The sequence below is a fragment of the Lissotriton helveticus genome, chromosome 1_1, assembly GCF_964261635.1.
Source record: "Lissotriton helveticus chromosome 1_1, aLisHel1.1, whole genome shotgun sequence".
NCBI lineage: Eukaryota > Metazoa > Chordata > Amphibia > Caudata > Salamandridae > Lissotriton > Lissotriton helveticus.
This window is the reverse complement of record NC_136057.1, coordinates 275,598,652-275,614,895: the sequence shown is the minus strand read 5'-3', so window position 1 is coordinate 275,614,895 and position 16,244 is coordinate 275,598,652. Positions and strand designations below refer to the sequence as shown.

General features: G+C 43.8%; 1 protein-coding gene across 1 annotated transcript in view; it reads left to right on the top strand.

Moving 5' to 3' along the window:
* LOC144792578 (interferon-induced protein with tetratricopeptide repeats 5-like) overlaps nucleotides 1-15,959 on the top strand; it is a 30,604-nt gene extending 14,645 nt beyond the window's left edge. Inside the window, exons 2-3 of the mRNA XM_078667719.1 lie at nucleotides 11,873-13,207; nucleotides 14,569-15,959. Of these exons, the coding sequence (XP_078523845.1) occupies nucleotides 11,877-13,202 (1,326 nt within the window). The 5' untranslated portion in view covers nucleotides 11,873-11,876 and the 3' untranslated portion in view covers nucleotides 13,203-13,207; nucleotides 14,569-15,959. The remainder of the gene's footprint in view (nucleotides 1-11,872; nucleotides 13,208-14,568) is intronic.
* The last annotated feature ends 285 nt before the right edge of the window (nucleotides 15,960-16,244 follow it).

The following is a 16,244-nucleotide window of genomic DNA, read 5'->3' as shown; positions in this document are numbered from 1 at the left end:
ACCTATGGAAGGCAGTCTATGTACCACCCTTTTTAGAAAGCCGTCAGACAGGAATAAAGCGCTACACTTCACCAGTAACCATCCCCGCAGCCTAAGACAGAACCTACCCTTTGGGCAGTTTCTAAGGATACGTCGAAACTGTTCAAACAAAGAGGAATATTTTGAGCACGCCAACCAACTGAAAGACCGCTTAATCCAGAGAGGCTACCCGAAAAAATGATTGAAAAATTCCATCAAAAGAGCGTGGTGGACCCCGCGGGAAACACTTCTCCAGAAAAAAGCCAAACAAGATTTAAAAAGGATAGTTTGTGTTACCACCTTTGGTCCAGCAGTCAACCAACACAGGAAACTGATCATTTCTAATTGGCACCTACTGAAGGATCTCCATGAAGATTTCAAGACTCCTCCGCTATTTGCCTATAAAAAAGACAAAAGCGTGGCCAACCACATAGTGAGAGCGGCTCTCCCTAGTAGCAAAGCACCCACAGTGAGGAGCCTTTTTGGTCTACCACCAATTAAAGGACATCACAAGTGCGGGACGTGTACCTGTTGTGACACAACAATGGAGGAATCTGTGTTTTCCTTTAACAACATCCATTGGAGGCATGATGTTTTTACTAATTGTAAAACACGTAATGTAGTCTATGCTATAGTATGCCCTTGCCCTAAGGTCTACATTGGAAAAACCTCACAGGAGATAAGGCAACGGATAACACAGCATAAATCAAGGATCCATCGCAAGATCGAGAACGCGCCACTAGTCAATCATTGGCAAACTCAAAATCACACGAATACCGACATCAGATGGACTGTCCTGTCCAAAATCGAAAAAGATGCGCGAGGAGGAGATGTGGAGGCTAAGCTAAGTCAGCGCGAAGCGCTGCTAATTATGAAATATAACAGTGCCTTCAGCGGACTCAATGAGATCTCTGAGATCTATAAACCAAGTGGGTAGACGCCATGTAACACCAGGGCGAAGCCACCACGGTCTCCGGGACCAGTTGCGAAGGAACTACGGAGGAACGTCTGTTCCAAACTACATCCCCCAGAATTCCTACGAGGGAGTGGCCTCAACTGACACATCCAGGAAGCAATTTTCCAGTCACACGCAAACCCCGAGTGAGACGAGGCGTAAGAAATTGTAAGCTACCCGCCAAGGTAGGTGCTGGCCCTCGTATGTGCCCCTAGCAACCTTTTCCAGTAGATGCATCCGTTCAGTGTTTGAACGCGCTACTCTGTTTTTTTCAGCGGGCGCATGCCGGGCAGCTCGCTTGAAACGGACAGAGAAGAACCGCAATTGAATTATAGCGGGTAAGAGTGGTTGCTCGAGAGAGTGTGTGTATGCTGTTGAAGTATGAATCCGCACCCACTGAGACCTTTCGCTATTTTTATTCTATCTCTCTTCAGCTCCAGCAAAGTAACTCCGGCAGGGAATACTGCCCCAGTGGCTTCCAAGCGTGAGAAACTACAGGTACTTGCGTCTGCTTGGTGTAAAATAGGGAGATGCCCGTATTCTAGGTCCCAATTCTCAAAATCATGTTTTATTTTGTTTACAGTTCTGGTCCTGAGGAGAATCTCGACATTCACGAGATTCGAAACGCGTCGACCCACGTGGTCTCGGGTCATTGGAGTGAAAGCAACTCTAAGGACATCCATTAAATTCATAGGGGATCTTAGTTTGACCCCGAGTTTACGTTGCTTTAAAGACAATTTTTCACTTAGTTATACTTGGCTTTGTTTTACATCATTGAAAGCCACATTTTGACATCGAGACCCACCCACTACCCTTTTTGTTTAATTTCCCCTTTTTGTTTAATTTCCCATATGAGTGTTGTTGTTGTGTGAAAGATGTGCTGTGTGATTGGTTTGGCCAAGAGTGTTTCATATGTAAATATTGTGTGATAATTGTGTTGCTTTGCTCTGCCTTTTGTAAATATTGTGTATATATATGTTTTTGTATTCCCATGTACTAAAATTGTGTTCATGTAAAAATTTATGAGAATTACGAAAAAAAGGAATTAAAAAGTATTGTTTGCAATTCATAAAGCAGGTGCCTCTGTGATACATTCAGGTGCACCAGTGTGCAGTCGTTTCTAGCGATTTGTTGACCCTCAGTATTAGCAATTGTTTTTGTTCTTTACAAATCCAGATTGACTCAGCTTTGCTGAGTTTTGAGTCAAGACCCTCGTTTGTTTTTTGACTTTGGGTGGCACCCAGCACCTCAATATAATTAGAGCTGCATAGTCTCTCAGATCTGCTGCCTGAAACTACAAGGAAAAGCAGGACTGCCATGCTGGAACCTGGATTTGCACCCCAAGGCCTGCACTCTGAATGACTGTGTCAGCTGTACAATTCGGTACTACAGCCCTGGGGACTGTGCCTTGCTTCAAGAAGGATTAAGGGGTGGACTCCCTGCAAGCTATAGGTTAACAGAACCACACCTACATCATCTCCACCAAAAATCCCCATCCTCGAGTGCCTCCGCTGGACTGTTAAGTATTTGGCCACGTGCATTTTGGAGTTTGTAGTTGAGGCATCCAAAGGACCATCTAGGAGATTCCTGACATTTGGATAGAAGTTTTGGGCACTTTGAGCCTGCAGGGAGACCTTTAGGAAGCACCTCCTCAAGTCTGGAGAACTTCTGAGAACTTTTGTGAAACAGCTCGATGAGGTGACAGGTCTGACCTCGAGATTGAAGCCGACTACCTTGAACCTCAGCCAGGACCGGATTTCAGGTTTGTCCCGCTGAAATCTTCCAAGCTCCAGTCTTCCAGGATTTGACCAGGGCCCTGCAAAAAGTCAAGCTGTCGAACCCTCACCAAATCCAGCCTGCTGCGGAGGCTTGAGCAACATTGGAAGAAAAAGCTCCAGAAAAGTTTCTATGTGTGAAGGTAACATTTTTACGGGCCTCCCGCTTTGTGTATCCAAACAGGGCTACATCGCGGTCAGCCTCAAACTTTTGACTTTGTCCCCGTCAAGCACGACTAAATGACCCAGAGTGCACTATGTATTTGTAAGCACTATAAAGTGGTAAATTTTTTTAAATTCATATCTCCTGTTCCATCCATTGGATTTTGGCTGTTTAGCTGTCTATTTGTTCATAAAAATATTTATATAATTTGGTGAGGGATTTTTTATTTTGTGTTGTGTCTTACTTATGTGATTAATTGATTTTTTTAAATAAATCTACACTCATGTCTCCTACGTTAGGCCTGACTGTTCGTTGGTATGTGCATACGTACCACTACCAATAACCCACTTTCCAACATTTGAGGTCCCGTTTAAGCACAAACAGATGTTTTTAAGCACTATAAAGTGGTTAATCTTTAAAAATTCATATCTCCGGTTCCCTACATGGGGTTTGTGTTGTTTTGGTGTATATATGTTCATAAAATATTTCCTTTTTCTGTTAATTGTTGTAGGATTTTTATTGTGTGTTGTGTCTTACTTATGTGATTTATTGATTTTTAAAATACATGTACACTCCTGTCTCCTATGCTAGGCCTGACTGCTCGTTGTCACCTACCAAGGGATTAGCAAGGGGCTAATTTACAGAGAACTTTACTGGGCCCAATACCGTGCTAGTGGCCTTGTTGCTAGTGGTAGGGGCATACTTACCTGAGTGGGGCTTTACTTGGTTGAAGGCAATGACACAGCCCACAAGTCATTGGAAGGGCTGGTGCAGAGAGCAGAAGTAGATTGTTACTGCAGTGTGATGTAGTGGTCTTTAAAAGTTGTGTCTTCAGCTCTTTATAAAGTTGGAGAAGGCTTGGGAGCAGTTTTGATGTATAGAGCAGTGTCTTTGCAGAATCTGAGTGCACAAATGGAGAAGCCCTGATTTTCTTGTGCACACTTTTCCGTCTCCAGTCTGATGGTGTCCTGGCAGAGAGCATGCATGCAGTGAACTATCAGAGATGGTGAGCTTGTCTTCAAGATAAGCAGGGCTGCAAGGTGGTTTTGTAGATGGTGATGGTGCAGGTTTGCAAGGTTAGCCTGGAGAAGTGCATTGGAGTGGAATACACTTGATCAGACATGCTGCAGAGTACAGGATGCCCCACAAAGGGCCAATGAGGATTCTGGATAAAGAGGAGTATGATGTTTACCCCATCAAGGTGCAACAGAAGGAGGACTTGAATGGCAGTTATTAAATCACTTTCTTTTTTTTTAGTTTAGATTGGTGGTACCTGGCTGTCTGTCTTCTTCCTGATGATGCCATGGGAGTAAACTTGTCCATTTTTTTGAGCGAGGTTTGGACTAGTTGTTGCTTTTTGTTCTTGACAAATAAAATAAATTCTATTTTGGTGAATAGAATTTATTTCAAGTGAATTCTGGACATTAAGCTACGGATGAAATGCAAGCAGTGTCTGAGAAGCTGAATGTTTGGAGAGAGGAGACTTTTCAGTGGAGTTGTGCGTCATTGGCATGTACTGAAATCTTTCTTCCCTTTGTAAATAGCAATCCTCTTTAAATTCCATACTTTTCCATCGCTTAAAAGAACAGCATTTCGCAAAACTTTCTTTATCATCAAAGGTTTTGAAAATTGAGATTCACCTTTGCGAACTTTCCATGGTAATTTGACTTTAACTGTCATGCCAGCTTCAACATTCGTAGATCCAGAGGCACATTTATTGTCAAAATTCTTTTTATATTGGAGATGTTTCTCAAGAATATTGTCCTTGATTTTACTCATACGAATGTCCACACAATCTTTCTTATGTAACCAATCAGGATTGTACTTAGTCCTAGCAACACGACCTCTCATAATTTCAAAGGGTGACATCTTCAAAGCGTCATGAATGTTGGTTCTGTAGGACCAAACAGCTAGTGAACACAAATTTCCCAATCCCATCCTCGTCGCCAAAATTGTAGTATTGAGTCCACTCAATAATATATATAAAGTAGGGTTTATTAGTAGGAAAAACACAGGAGCAAGGTAGGGCACAACCTACACAGGACTTCTCCCCTAGCAACTGTCCACACAGAGGCTGGAAGAGAATCCTGTGACAACAAGGAATGTTACAGTAAAAGAAGTCTAAGCATTACATTAAAGGGCCAACATGACAAGGAGGCATTGTGAGTAGAGATGAGAGAGCTTCTCCAGAGAGGACTTTGATGAAGGACAAGGGTAAGACATCATCTTCATACACTGAGTGACTCAGAGTGCCAGCAAGATCTGTGAGAAACCCGCCCTCTGTTTTTCCTCAATCATGTCTCAGACATCTCCTCCCAAACTTCTTCTCAACATTCTTCTTTACCAAACATCAGAATAAACCCTCTTGAGCACCTTTTACTCATCCTTTCATTACCCAATCCCTGTCTCCTTCCTTCTATACCAAACCTGTCAGATTATCTGTACCCTACCTCACCCTTCATCTCACAGATTACCCGTCACAGCATTTATGACTCATCTTACTCCTATCCCTAGCATCTACTAGCCTGCTTAGCTTAGCTTGTGCATCGTTGTGATGATTGACCTGTCGTAGCACCAAGGATCCTCCACACTCCTATTCTGACAGAGCTTAAGGGAAAACTGTCAAGAATTTGCAACAGTGGAGGAGGAGATTCATACCGGGCCCTTAGACAGTGAAAGATGGAGGTTCTATATGTCTCAGTGGCAGTGGAGGATGCAGGGCTGCTTTGGCTACATTTACTATGAATGAGCCAATCATCTTATGCTGTGCTCTGCATCCGAGCTAAAAGCCCTCTGCTGCATTCTACACATAGATGAAAAACATTTTACTGTGTCCTGACCCAATAAAAACACATTCTTCCATCTAATTACTATGGCCCTTTACTTACCTTTATGGCAGGCTAGTGATCTCTGCTCCATTTCCGCTCTATATTGGTCCAGTTTTAATTCCATGGAACCTGTCTGAATTGTCAGGAGACTCTTATTCCAATTTCAGCACGTACGCCATGGCTGAGATGGAGGTGCAGAGGGGCGGAAATGGGCAAATGTGTCAGAATGGTAAACTTCTCTGATGACCCAATTTCAGGGCATTTGAATGGCTTGCCTGGGTTCTAAATCAGACCCTCAGTGTGAACTTACTAGGATACTAAATGGTCATTTCTAATTCCCTTATTCAAGAATGTTGAGGTAATTCCAATTTGCCTGGAAACCAGATGTATGCAAATTTGCATTGATCATGCCCCAATAGGAACAGTCCAGTCCAAAATGCCAGCTCATGTCCCTTCTGAGCAACAGCACAAGCAACAATGTACTAGTTTTGACCGAGCTGTACCTCGTCAGTGAGGTATAGTTTGAGTCCAGTGGCACAAAGGAGCACAGGACCCAAGCCATGGCATAGCTGTAGCACTCAGTATACCACACTTAACAAAACACAGAGCTGATGGTGGAATTCTTGCAAATATCTCATCCATTTTCAGTTACTCAGGTCGAATTCCAGTCCATCATTTTTTACCCACTATCCCACAGCAGACTGTAGGAAGATGGCCATGCCTGCTTATGGTCACGAGGGGGGTCTCATATCTGTACTCACCTTTATGTGATGTGTGGGTTGTGGCACACTAGCAATATTTCTGGACACACTAATATTAAAGCAACATATCTATGTCACCTCAACTGCATTTATTTTCTGTTGAATTTTTCCCCAGACAACTTTCTTGGTACTTTGGTCGCACGCAGTGCCCAATTTCCAAAAAGCTCATCAGTGTCACTATAGGGAACAAAATCAGGGACCACAATACAAATAGATATTCAGAGAGAGGGGCTAGAATGTAGCAATGGCACTGGTGTAGCCACATTTCTGACAGAGCAGGAACCATCCTCATCAAAAAATGAGCTAGTTGGTATATATGTAGCTTGTCAGGAATCAAACTTTTACAAAATGTGAAATTAGTGAATACAATTGCTTTTACAGCATGTATACAAATAAAAGCTCTTTACAAATTGTGTTTATTTGCTTCTTGAATAGCAAGTGCCTGAACCTGTAAGAACTGTCTAACCTAAGGGATAAGCTGACGTTTAAAACCTGTCATTGAACAAACTGTGTAACTTCATTTTCTCATCTTTCCCTTCCAAGTAGATTAGCTGTCTTGGAATGCTGACATTAACTCCTATTCTTTGCCTGCAATCTGCATGAAGATAAAATCTCAAGCAAAGAAATGAAACATGTATGCCAGCAATGGGAGGAACTGGGGCTCAGATGGACTAGTCGTCCCTTTTGCCAGATCTCACCACCAAGTGTCATAGCCCCTCATCATCACATCCTTGACTCCAGACCATAATTGTTTTGCAAGCAATTACCACCTTACAACCCTACATCCTGAATAGAGAGCAATTGTGGTTACCATTGTGACGGGTGGTGTTAAAGGGGTAGGTATGGTGGAGGATATACAGCCCTGCCAAGTACCAAGCATCAGGCATTAGACGCATTTCAGTGTGGTTGTCTGCATCACCACACTGAAACAGTGCCTCCTCAGCGCTAAGTAATCATGCTCCAATACTGCCTGATTGAAACAAAAGCTGGTGTGGTCTGGAGTGGCAGCGTGCTGTGGGTAGGAAGCTGGCACTGCACATACTATTCCAAAGTAAGGTATAGTGTGCACAGAGTCCAGGGAGTCCCCAGAGGTATAGCAGAGGCTAAATTAGACCAGTACTAACAGCTCTCTTTGTGGTAATGTGGGCAAGCAGTTAGTCATATCCAGAGGGTGTGTTACGCAGTTATTGTATTCACTCAATCCAGGCTGATGGTACAAACTCAGAGACTGAATCCAGAACTAATTGGGTTAGTATGAAAAGGTATACTCAGATTTTATTTTTTTGTCGAACCAAGCAGGACTTGGCACAGGCAAGTAAGAAATACTTTCAAATGCAAAGCTGTACACAGAAATACAACTGAAGATTGTATTAGAATCATTTACGGGTTTGTGTTACTTTTAAAACAGTGTAAAATACAGTCAGATTACTTTTGATTATTCTTGGACTACTTTTCAGTTCCTTTCAGGACTAGTTGTGATATGCCGAGATATCACACACTGGATGTGTCACTTGCAGGTAAGTACAACAATTCTTAAGTTAAGACACAGTTACTTTCTTTTCATGCAAAACAGTAGGGCAACAGAAAGTTGTTAGATACTAAACTTGTAACATTGGTTCCTATGGGAAAAATAGTGTTATCGGTTCTCATGTAAGCAAACAATTTATGAGTAGGAGTTTTGGAGATTAGGACTAAGACTAGGACTAGGACTTGTCCAGTTGGGCACTCAGTTGGCACCACCAGCGGCATTAAGGGGGCCGGGTGGGGCATCGGGTGCAGGGGTTTTCTTTCGGCGCCGGGTCATTTTACCAGCTCCGGTCTCTGTCAGACGGACCCTTCAGGTTGAGACTGCAGGCATTGGCTTGATGCTTGGGGAAGGTCGGGAATCACCAGATTCCAGGTCAGGACCGCTGGGGAGACATCTTGTGGTGTTATGTCACATGAACTTGGGCTGTAGGCATCGGGTGCAGAGTGGTGCAAAATCGCAGGGCTACCTGGATCTGGATTCTTGGGCAAATTCTGTGCTCACAGGAGACAAAGTCTTTATGATGGGTACATAGCAGGTCCTCCAGGCTCTGGGGACTGCTGGCTGCTGGACAAGCTGGGGTTCCGCTGTACAGTATGTATTAGAGTGGTCCCAATGCATTAGCAACAATAGTGTGGGGTAGGAAAAACATTCAAAACAACATTAAAGATTAGGTAAACAGAAAGCAGATTACATCTCAATGGTATTTAATCACAATGAAACTATGCCTCTGTGCAACAAACACATTTGGAATCATATATAAGTATGTCAAAATTCAGTATGATAGTGCCCGAAAAGGGGAAGAGAAGGAGAGAGGTTGTGATTTAAGTGTGGTAGTGAAATATAGTAAACGGTGGTGACATGAAATCACAAGCAGTTCTGGCATATATTCTTCATATGCCAAATAGTCAAGGCCATTTTCATTAAAGTACACAGTGTATATACAAAATCACCATGTAGCACAAGATTTCACAGTACAATCATTACTGTTGAACGAACTGGCAAATGTTCAAGTGTTGACGTTTAGACCCCATCAGATGTGTAGGTATTTTGAACGTTACTCGCGGGGTCTTCCTCAGGACAAGTGGAAAGTCATGTGGAGTGAGGGGGCACCGTAAATGCAGGGGCGGGGGACCCCTCACTAGTCACTCGTGGAGGAACAAGGGGCTCTGTGGCTCACAAGGGAAACTCAAAGGTAGGAGTGGGAAGACACTCTGAACGAATTGGTACAATAAGTGGTCCCATCAAGGGAAAGAGTCCATCATATGTTGGGTTGTAAAATCCCAAGTATATTGAAGAAGCGTCTGGTACCCCGACTCAATGAAGGAAGGAGACCGGATTCAATCCAACAAAAGCCCACAGGCACTCACGAGACGGGGTTCCGCTCTAGGCAGGTCTGAGTTGGGACCAGACGATAGGGCTGGGGCCAAAGTAGTTGGTGTCCTCTTCTTTCTTCCTCAAATCTGAGTAGGTAATTTTCAGGGTTGCCTCTAAATACTAAATTTAATGGGGTTCAAAGGGGTGTGTAGGTTGGGAGTAATCGGTGCCTTCCCTGGTGTGAGTGCACCACCTCTTATGCTACCCGGGGCAGGAGCCTTTTCCTAATTGGTTGGTTCCTCACCTTCAAGATGGTGAGGACTGAGATGTGTGCTTCACCTCACCCCCCCAACCTGAAGGGTGGGGTTGGGCAAAGGTGTGCACCCTTCTCCTCCAAATATAGTTTTCCTGCCAATTCTCCTGCCAAAAGTGGGGGTCAGATTCGGTGGGAGCCAGTTGCTGGGGGCAGTAAAAGGAGGGGACAGCTTACAAAGGCGGCAGACCTTTGAAGCTTCCCTTTCATGGATCCAGCCCATCCTGGGGGAGAAGGCATGACATCTCTGCCCAGGATGAGCTTTGTTTTGGACCCAGAGAATGGAGGCTCTCTACCCAGGGGTCCAGAAACCTGTCTGGTGGTGGCGTATGGCGGAAAGCTATTCAGCGTTCCTGAATACCTGGGCTGGTCGTTTTTCATGGGGCATCTCTAAAATGCTCTCTTTGTGCATTTTACATTAAATCAGTGTGGGTTTAGTGTGCTGAGATGTTTTATACTAAAATTCCCTGTGTTCAGTAAACCCATTATGGAGCTGTGGAATTCGTAATGGCCAACTTCCAGACCATATACTCTTTATGGGTTTACTGCACTTACAATGTCTAAGAATGGACTTAGACACTGTAGAGGTACAGTGCTCATGCAACTGTACCCTCACCTGTGGTCTAGTTCACCCTGTTAGAGGGGTGGCTTACCTAGGCCACAGGCAGTGGATTGCTGGCATGGCACACATGGTCAAGACTGATTGGCATATGGCTGGATCTAAATTGTGTTCGCATGGAGACCAAAAGATTGATGGATTTAACCCAGATCTATTGACTGGGGGTAAATGTTTGATTTGCTCTGCAGTCCGTCCATCATCTGTGTGTCTTTTGCTTTCTCACCCTAAGTGCACCAGGTAAGCACAGACATAGGTCCCAGGCTCCCTGTGTTACTGGATTCAAGCTAGCCTGGTAGATAAGGGGTGATGCCCCGAAATAGTTCCGAGGATGCTTGTTTCCGGTCCAGGGAGGGTCTGCTTAGCAGTTCGGGCTGGACTGTTCCCATGAGGCACAGGGTCAAGATGGATTTGCATATGGCTGGGTCTAAACTGGGGTGGCATGGTGAGTAAAGAAAGATGGATTGAGCCCAGATCTATTGACTAGGGGTGAATGTTTGATTTGCTCTGCATTCTGTCCATCCTCTGCGTGTCTTTTGCTTTCTCGCCCTAAGAGCGCCGGGTATGCCCCGACGTGGCCCCCCGGCTCACTGGATTCAAGCTAGCCTGGCTGATGAGGGGTGATGGCCCGAAACCGGTCCCAGGATGCTTGTATCCGGTCCATGGAGGACCTGGCTTGGTAGTTCGGACTAGACTGTCCCCAGGAGGCAAAGAGTCAAGACTGAATTGCATATGGCTGGGTCTAAACTGGAGCGGCATGGTGAGCAAAAGAACGATGGATTTAACCCAGATCTTTTGAATGGAGGTGAATGTTTGATTTACTCTGCATTCTGCCCTTCATCTGTGAGTCTTTCACTCATAATTACACTGCCATTATGAAAATGTTACGTATAGCAATCTGAAACCTTGGCACCTATGAGGTTTCAGGATCCTTCAAGATGCTATGCGCGAAGACACTTTGTTCAAGAAGTAGCAGTTTTTTGTATGCACTGAATATAAATGCCATTTCGTTCATTCATTCTTCATATATTTTAAAAATTGGCAAACTCAGAGTATGTCAACCAATTGCGTTTTAGTCTCTGTCTTTAAGATGTCACGCAGTGGAAGGTACTGACTGGGTCCAAAGTTTTTCCCTCCCATTGAGGCAAATCTCTAAACACTGCTGGATAGGGTTGAGTTTACTTGATGTTTTAGAATATTCCATTAAGGTCCTGTTATTACTGCCTGGAAAATGCAGTGATTGTTAACCGAATTATGTGTGTATTTGTGAAGTAAAATGCACAATTTGGCGCATATTTTTCTTCTTTACATTTCATATTCCTCACTGGCTCCATACAATTGTGTCAGGTATTTCCGCCCCCCCCCCACTCTCCCCCACCATCTGTTTTAAACTTCCCCACCTGCCACTGCCCCAAGCAACTGAAACCATCCTTCTTAACACCCATTCTCCTACTCACAGTCACTTACACTTGAAGGCAAAAAGAATGCCGCACACAGATTGTGGAAAAGAAATGAAGCACTGCAACGCTGACATGTCCAGCTGACTGATCCCAAGAAGTGATAAATGTATAACGTTCTCTCTGACTCTCTTTTCATTTCAGCACCATGTCTTTGAAGGAGAGATTGGAGAAGCTTCAGTGTCACTTCACCTGGAGTCTTGAGGAGCAAGACGAAACTGATATAGAACACGTGAAACAAGGTCTCAACCTCAGAATTCAACACACGCCTTACAACAACCATTCCACCTTTTACGCACTCCAAGCCTATTTACACCAGCGGGAAGGAAGATACCAGGAGGCCCTTCAAAGTCTTAGGACAGCTGAAGAGTCTTTGGGAGAAGGTCAACAAGCCAGCTTGATAGGGCCTAAGTTGGTCATCTCTGGTAACTACGCCTGGATCTACTATTATTTGTGCAACTATGAAATGGTAGAGCAATACCTCGAGAAATCTGACACAATAAGTCAGTTCCTTTCTCATCGCTCTCAATCTACAGCAACTATTCCTGATATTAGTGGAATGATTGGTTGGTCCCTAATGGCAATTGGTTTTCGATACGGAGAGCGGGCAGCAAGCTGTTTCCAGGCAGCATTGTCAGAAAACCCCAAAAATGTGGAATTCTGTGCTGGGCTGGCAATAGCACTTTATGCAGCGGCCACACGCAACGGTGCAGGCACAGAACTGAAAAAAGAAGCAATTTCCAAACTTAAGGAAGTCATCCACCAAGAGCCAATCAATTATGAGTGTAAGACCTACCTGGCTCTGCTGCTTGAGGATTCAGACTTCGATCGAGCACAAGAACTTGCAGAAGATGTGGTGAAGAACAGTCGTGATCCTGAGGTCCTGAGGAATGTGGCACAAGTCTTTCAGGAACAACATGTTAACAGATGCTGGGACATCCTAAAGCAAGCCATTTCCATAGTTGGAGATTACTCTCTTCTTCATAGAGACCTGGGCTTCTCCTACCAATGGCAACTCATAAAGAATGTAAACATTTTGTCAATGCCATCAGAAAACGCTATAGCAGCAGCGATCCAGGCTTACAAACATGCCATTCAATTGGATCCACTTTGCATCTTTGCAAAAATTGCCCTAGCAGAAGTATATGGGTTGAATAACCAACAGGCCTACCAGCAAGAGATATATGATAATCTAGAGAGGGAGCTACCTAATGCCAGTGAGAAATGTCAACAAGCTTTTTATGTCAGCCTCGGGAAATTTCTACTCTATAAGAAACATTTGCTAAATGATGCTGCCTACGTATTTGTAAAGTGCTTCAAAATCTCTACTGAAACAAAGAGCGGAAATAAATGCAAATCTGAGTTGTTAAAGATAGTTCGTTGGTTTGAGCGAGATGGCAGAACAGAAAAGGCCAGGGATCTCTCGCAACTCATCCAAGATTCCAAAAAGGTAGCGATATTTTGTAGAACATGAGGCCTGTTTATCTTTGGAAGGCGGGGGCTAGTCCCCCGGCCGTATTTATTAAGATATGAAATTAAAAAAGGTTTTAATTGCATGGTCAACAATTTATACAAAAATCAGCAAGACATTAGATACAATATCGTCAACAAGTTTGAGAGGCTAACCTTAACAAAAACTCTAATACATGTTGTTTCCTAACCGAATCTAACATCCTCATCTAGATTTCTGTACATTTCTGGCCATATGGCAAGGTCGCTAACCGGTGTCAGGTCCTACAAGCTGCGCCTCACCTAGAGATGTGCGCATGCGCCGCCGTGCCCGGTAATTGCCCGGTCTACGCCGTGAACTCCATTTACCCACTAAAGGAGGGCCCTTACTCTGCGCCATCCGGTGACGTCATGAGTATGCGCGCGCGGGGTGGCTACCAGCCTAAGGAAAGCGTGACTACTCCGACCCGCGCCCCTTTGAAGCATCAATTACCTTGCCCCTGGAGTTCTAGGAGTGGCCAATGGCCCCTCCCCCTGGGCGGGAACCTCCATAGGATGATGCCCGCCCCCTCAGACCTTAAAATTATGTGCTCACCGGTCATGACCTTACCGCATGCCCCATACCTAATAAATACGACGACCTATGGAAAAAAATTCTAAAGGACAACTACACTGGCTAATTAATAACACGCATCAACGCAAAGCTACAAAGGGAAAAAAGGCCTAAACACAATTGGCATCAAAGCACTTTTACGCACAGTTCGCTAAAAAGGGGAAAAAATTCCTAAACAAAGTAACATCAGCAAAATATACAGTCCAGATAAAGTTCAATTACGCATGCAAGACACGTTAACAATACACTAGCAAAATTACGCCTAAACAAGACTAGTGAAGCAACAACATTTTTTGGTTCCAGGGATGGTGGGTGGGAAAACAAAGAAGCCCCGAGCGCGGGGCACAACGTGCTGTGGGGGAGCGTCCAGGGACGAGGGGGTCTCCCGGGCGCTCCCCGCCTCTTTATTCCCAAGGAGGCCGGGCGGGGTGGCGACCCCCCCCCCCGTCCCGCCCCTCCAGTAGCACGCCCCCCCCCTGACCCGGACATCCTACCTGGTATCCGGGTCAGGGAGGCCGCCGGCCAATCGGTGGTGGGTCGGCCCCACCACCGAGAGGCACAAAGGGGGGAAGGGGGGAAGCGGTCGCCGCGCCGCCATGCAGGCGGGGGGGCCGAGGGCCCCCCCTTTTCATTAGAGTTAGTTATGGCCTCAGCAGATCAGAGTGCAGGGAATCGAGGGGCATATTATCAACACAGGCGATAAAATTATCGCTGCTTTTATCGGCAGAAAACTGCCGCAAAAGCGGCTTTAGCGGCAGTTTTCTGCCGATAAAAGCAGCGATAATTTTATCGCCTGTTTTTATAATAAGCCCCCGAATTCTTAATGGAGCTTTCATTGGAAAAGAAAACCAAAACTGTGGATAAATAGAGCAGAATCATTTTTTTCTGAAATAGTTGACCAATGAGAATAAGCCTGATTGAGAAAGTGACCTAGTGTGAGCTAATAGCACCGGGGCCAATACATCGTATATTTGTGCACCTAAATTGTACTTTGGTGCGCTAACAGGTTAATTTATTACTGCCAGTCCTCATTACAGGTTCACAGAATATGAGTTCACACTAATAAATACTTACATTTGCGAATACAGAAATCTCTACCAGCAAGCCAGTGCACTGAACTTTCTGTGTGAGCAAATCCGCTAAGAGGGGTGCCTATGTGGGCTACTCTGTGCGGACTAACGTGCATAAGATGGCGATCGTCCACAAATGTATGGGCTTCTGCTATTCACAACCCTTTCACAAATGCTTTGCTGGTAGATTCTGTACCTGAACATTGAGGACAGGAGTGAATAGGTTTTCTGGTTGGAAAGGGAATGACATCCCAAAATTGGTGGTCGAGTACAAGGAATCATATCTCATCTCCACTGGAAAATGACTTTTCCTGTACAAAAACATAGATACATTAGTAAAAAAATTTTTTTTTAAGTATGACATGTCTATATGTGAAAATGTTTACCCATGTAAATACTAGTGTGAATCGGCCACAGTCACAGGTTACCAGAAGTACTCTTGGAATTCTTTGAATTTTACAGAAAAGTAAAAAATGCAATCACTACATTAGCTTAATCCAATGGAACTACATTTCCAGTTTCATTTATGAATGAAACCCACCGATACCACATAAAACATACAAAAATGATATCATATTAAAATATTATTGGGTTGTAGGAGGTCGATGACAATACTTGCCATTGAAAGTGCTGCACCACGAATTATATTGTTATACAAGGAGATGTACTGAATACATTTACATCCGTGGAAACTCAGATTAATTCACACTGAACATTTGAGGAGAAAAAATGTGTAGTGAGACAATGTAAATTTTGAAACTCTACTGTCATGGGAGGATGTATTGTATGTTGTGTATTTTCCTACGGTGTGATTTGTAATTTTATATATACACAATGTTTTACTACAGTGCGCTGATAAGTTTAGCATGAAGGATGTAAAATAGCATAAACAAAATTATATTAGAAATTTAAGTTAATGTATCTGGTATTAAGACATACAATTAAACTGACACAACATAAAGGTAAAGGTTAATACATGACTTAAGCATATTAGAATAATAAATTGCACACTACTTAATTATTACAATTATTTATGAAAAATGATTGAAAATAAACAGAAACATGTTGACAGTTCCAGATTTAGTAATAAACTACAATAGGAAATTTCTCGACTACAGTACACTTTAAAGCATGTGAAAACAGCAAATATTTCCTATTACTTTCCGCGGCATTGCGTGTTTGTATGCACAGCTGCCACTGATACAATAAAACATTTTCGCTACAGGTGATGCAGCCGCTCCTATAAACAAGCATTTACAATGCAATGGTCTCGGCATTGTTAAAGATAGAGCTATTGGCATTGCTCATGACATTATTTTTATTTATGTTTTGGCAACATAAGGAAAGACAAATAGATAGGCAACTATAAAGGTTGTCCTGCTTG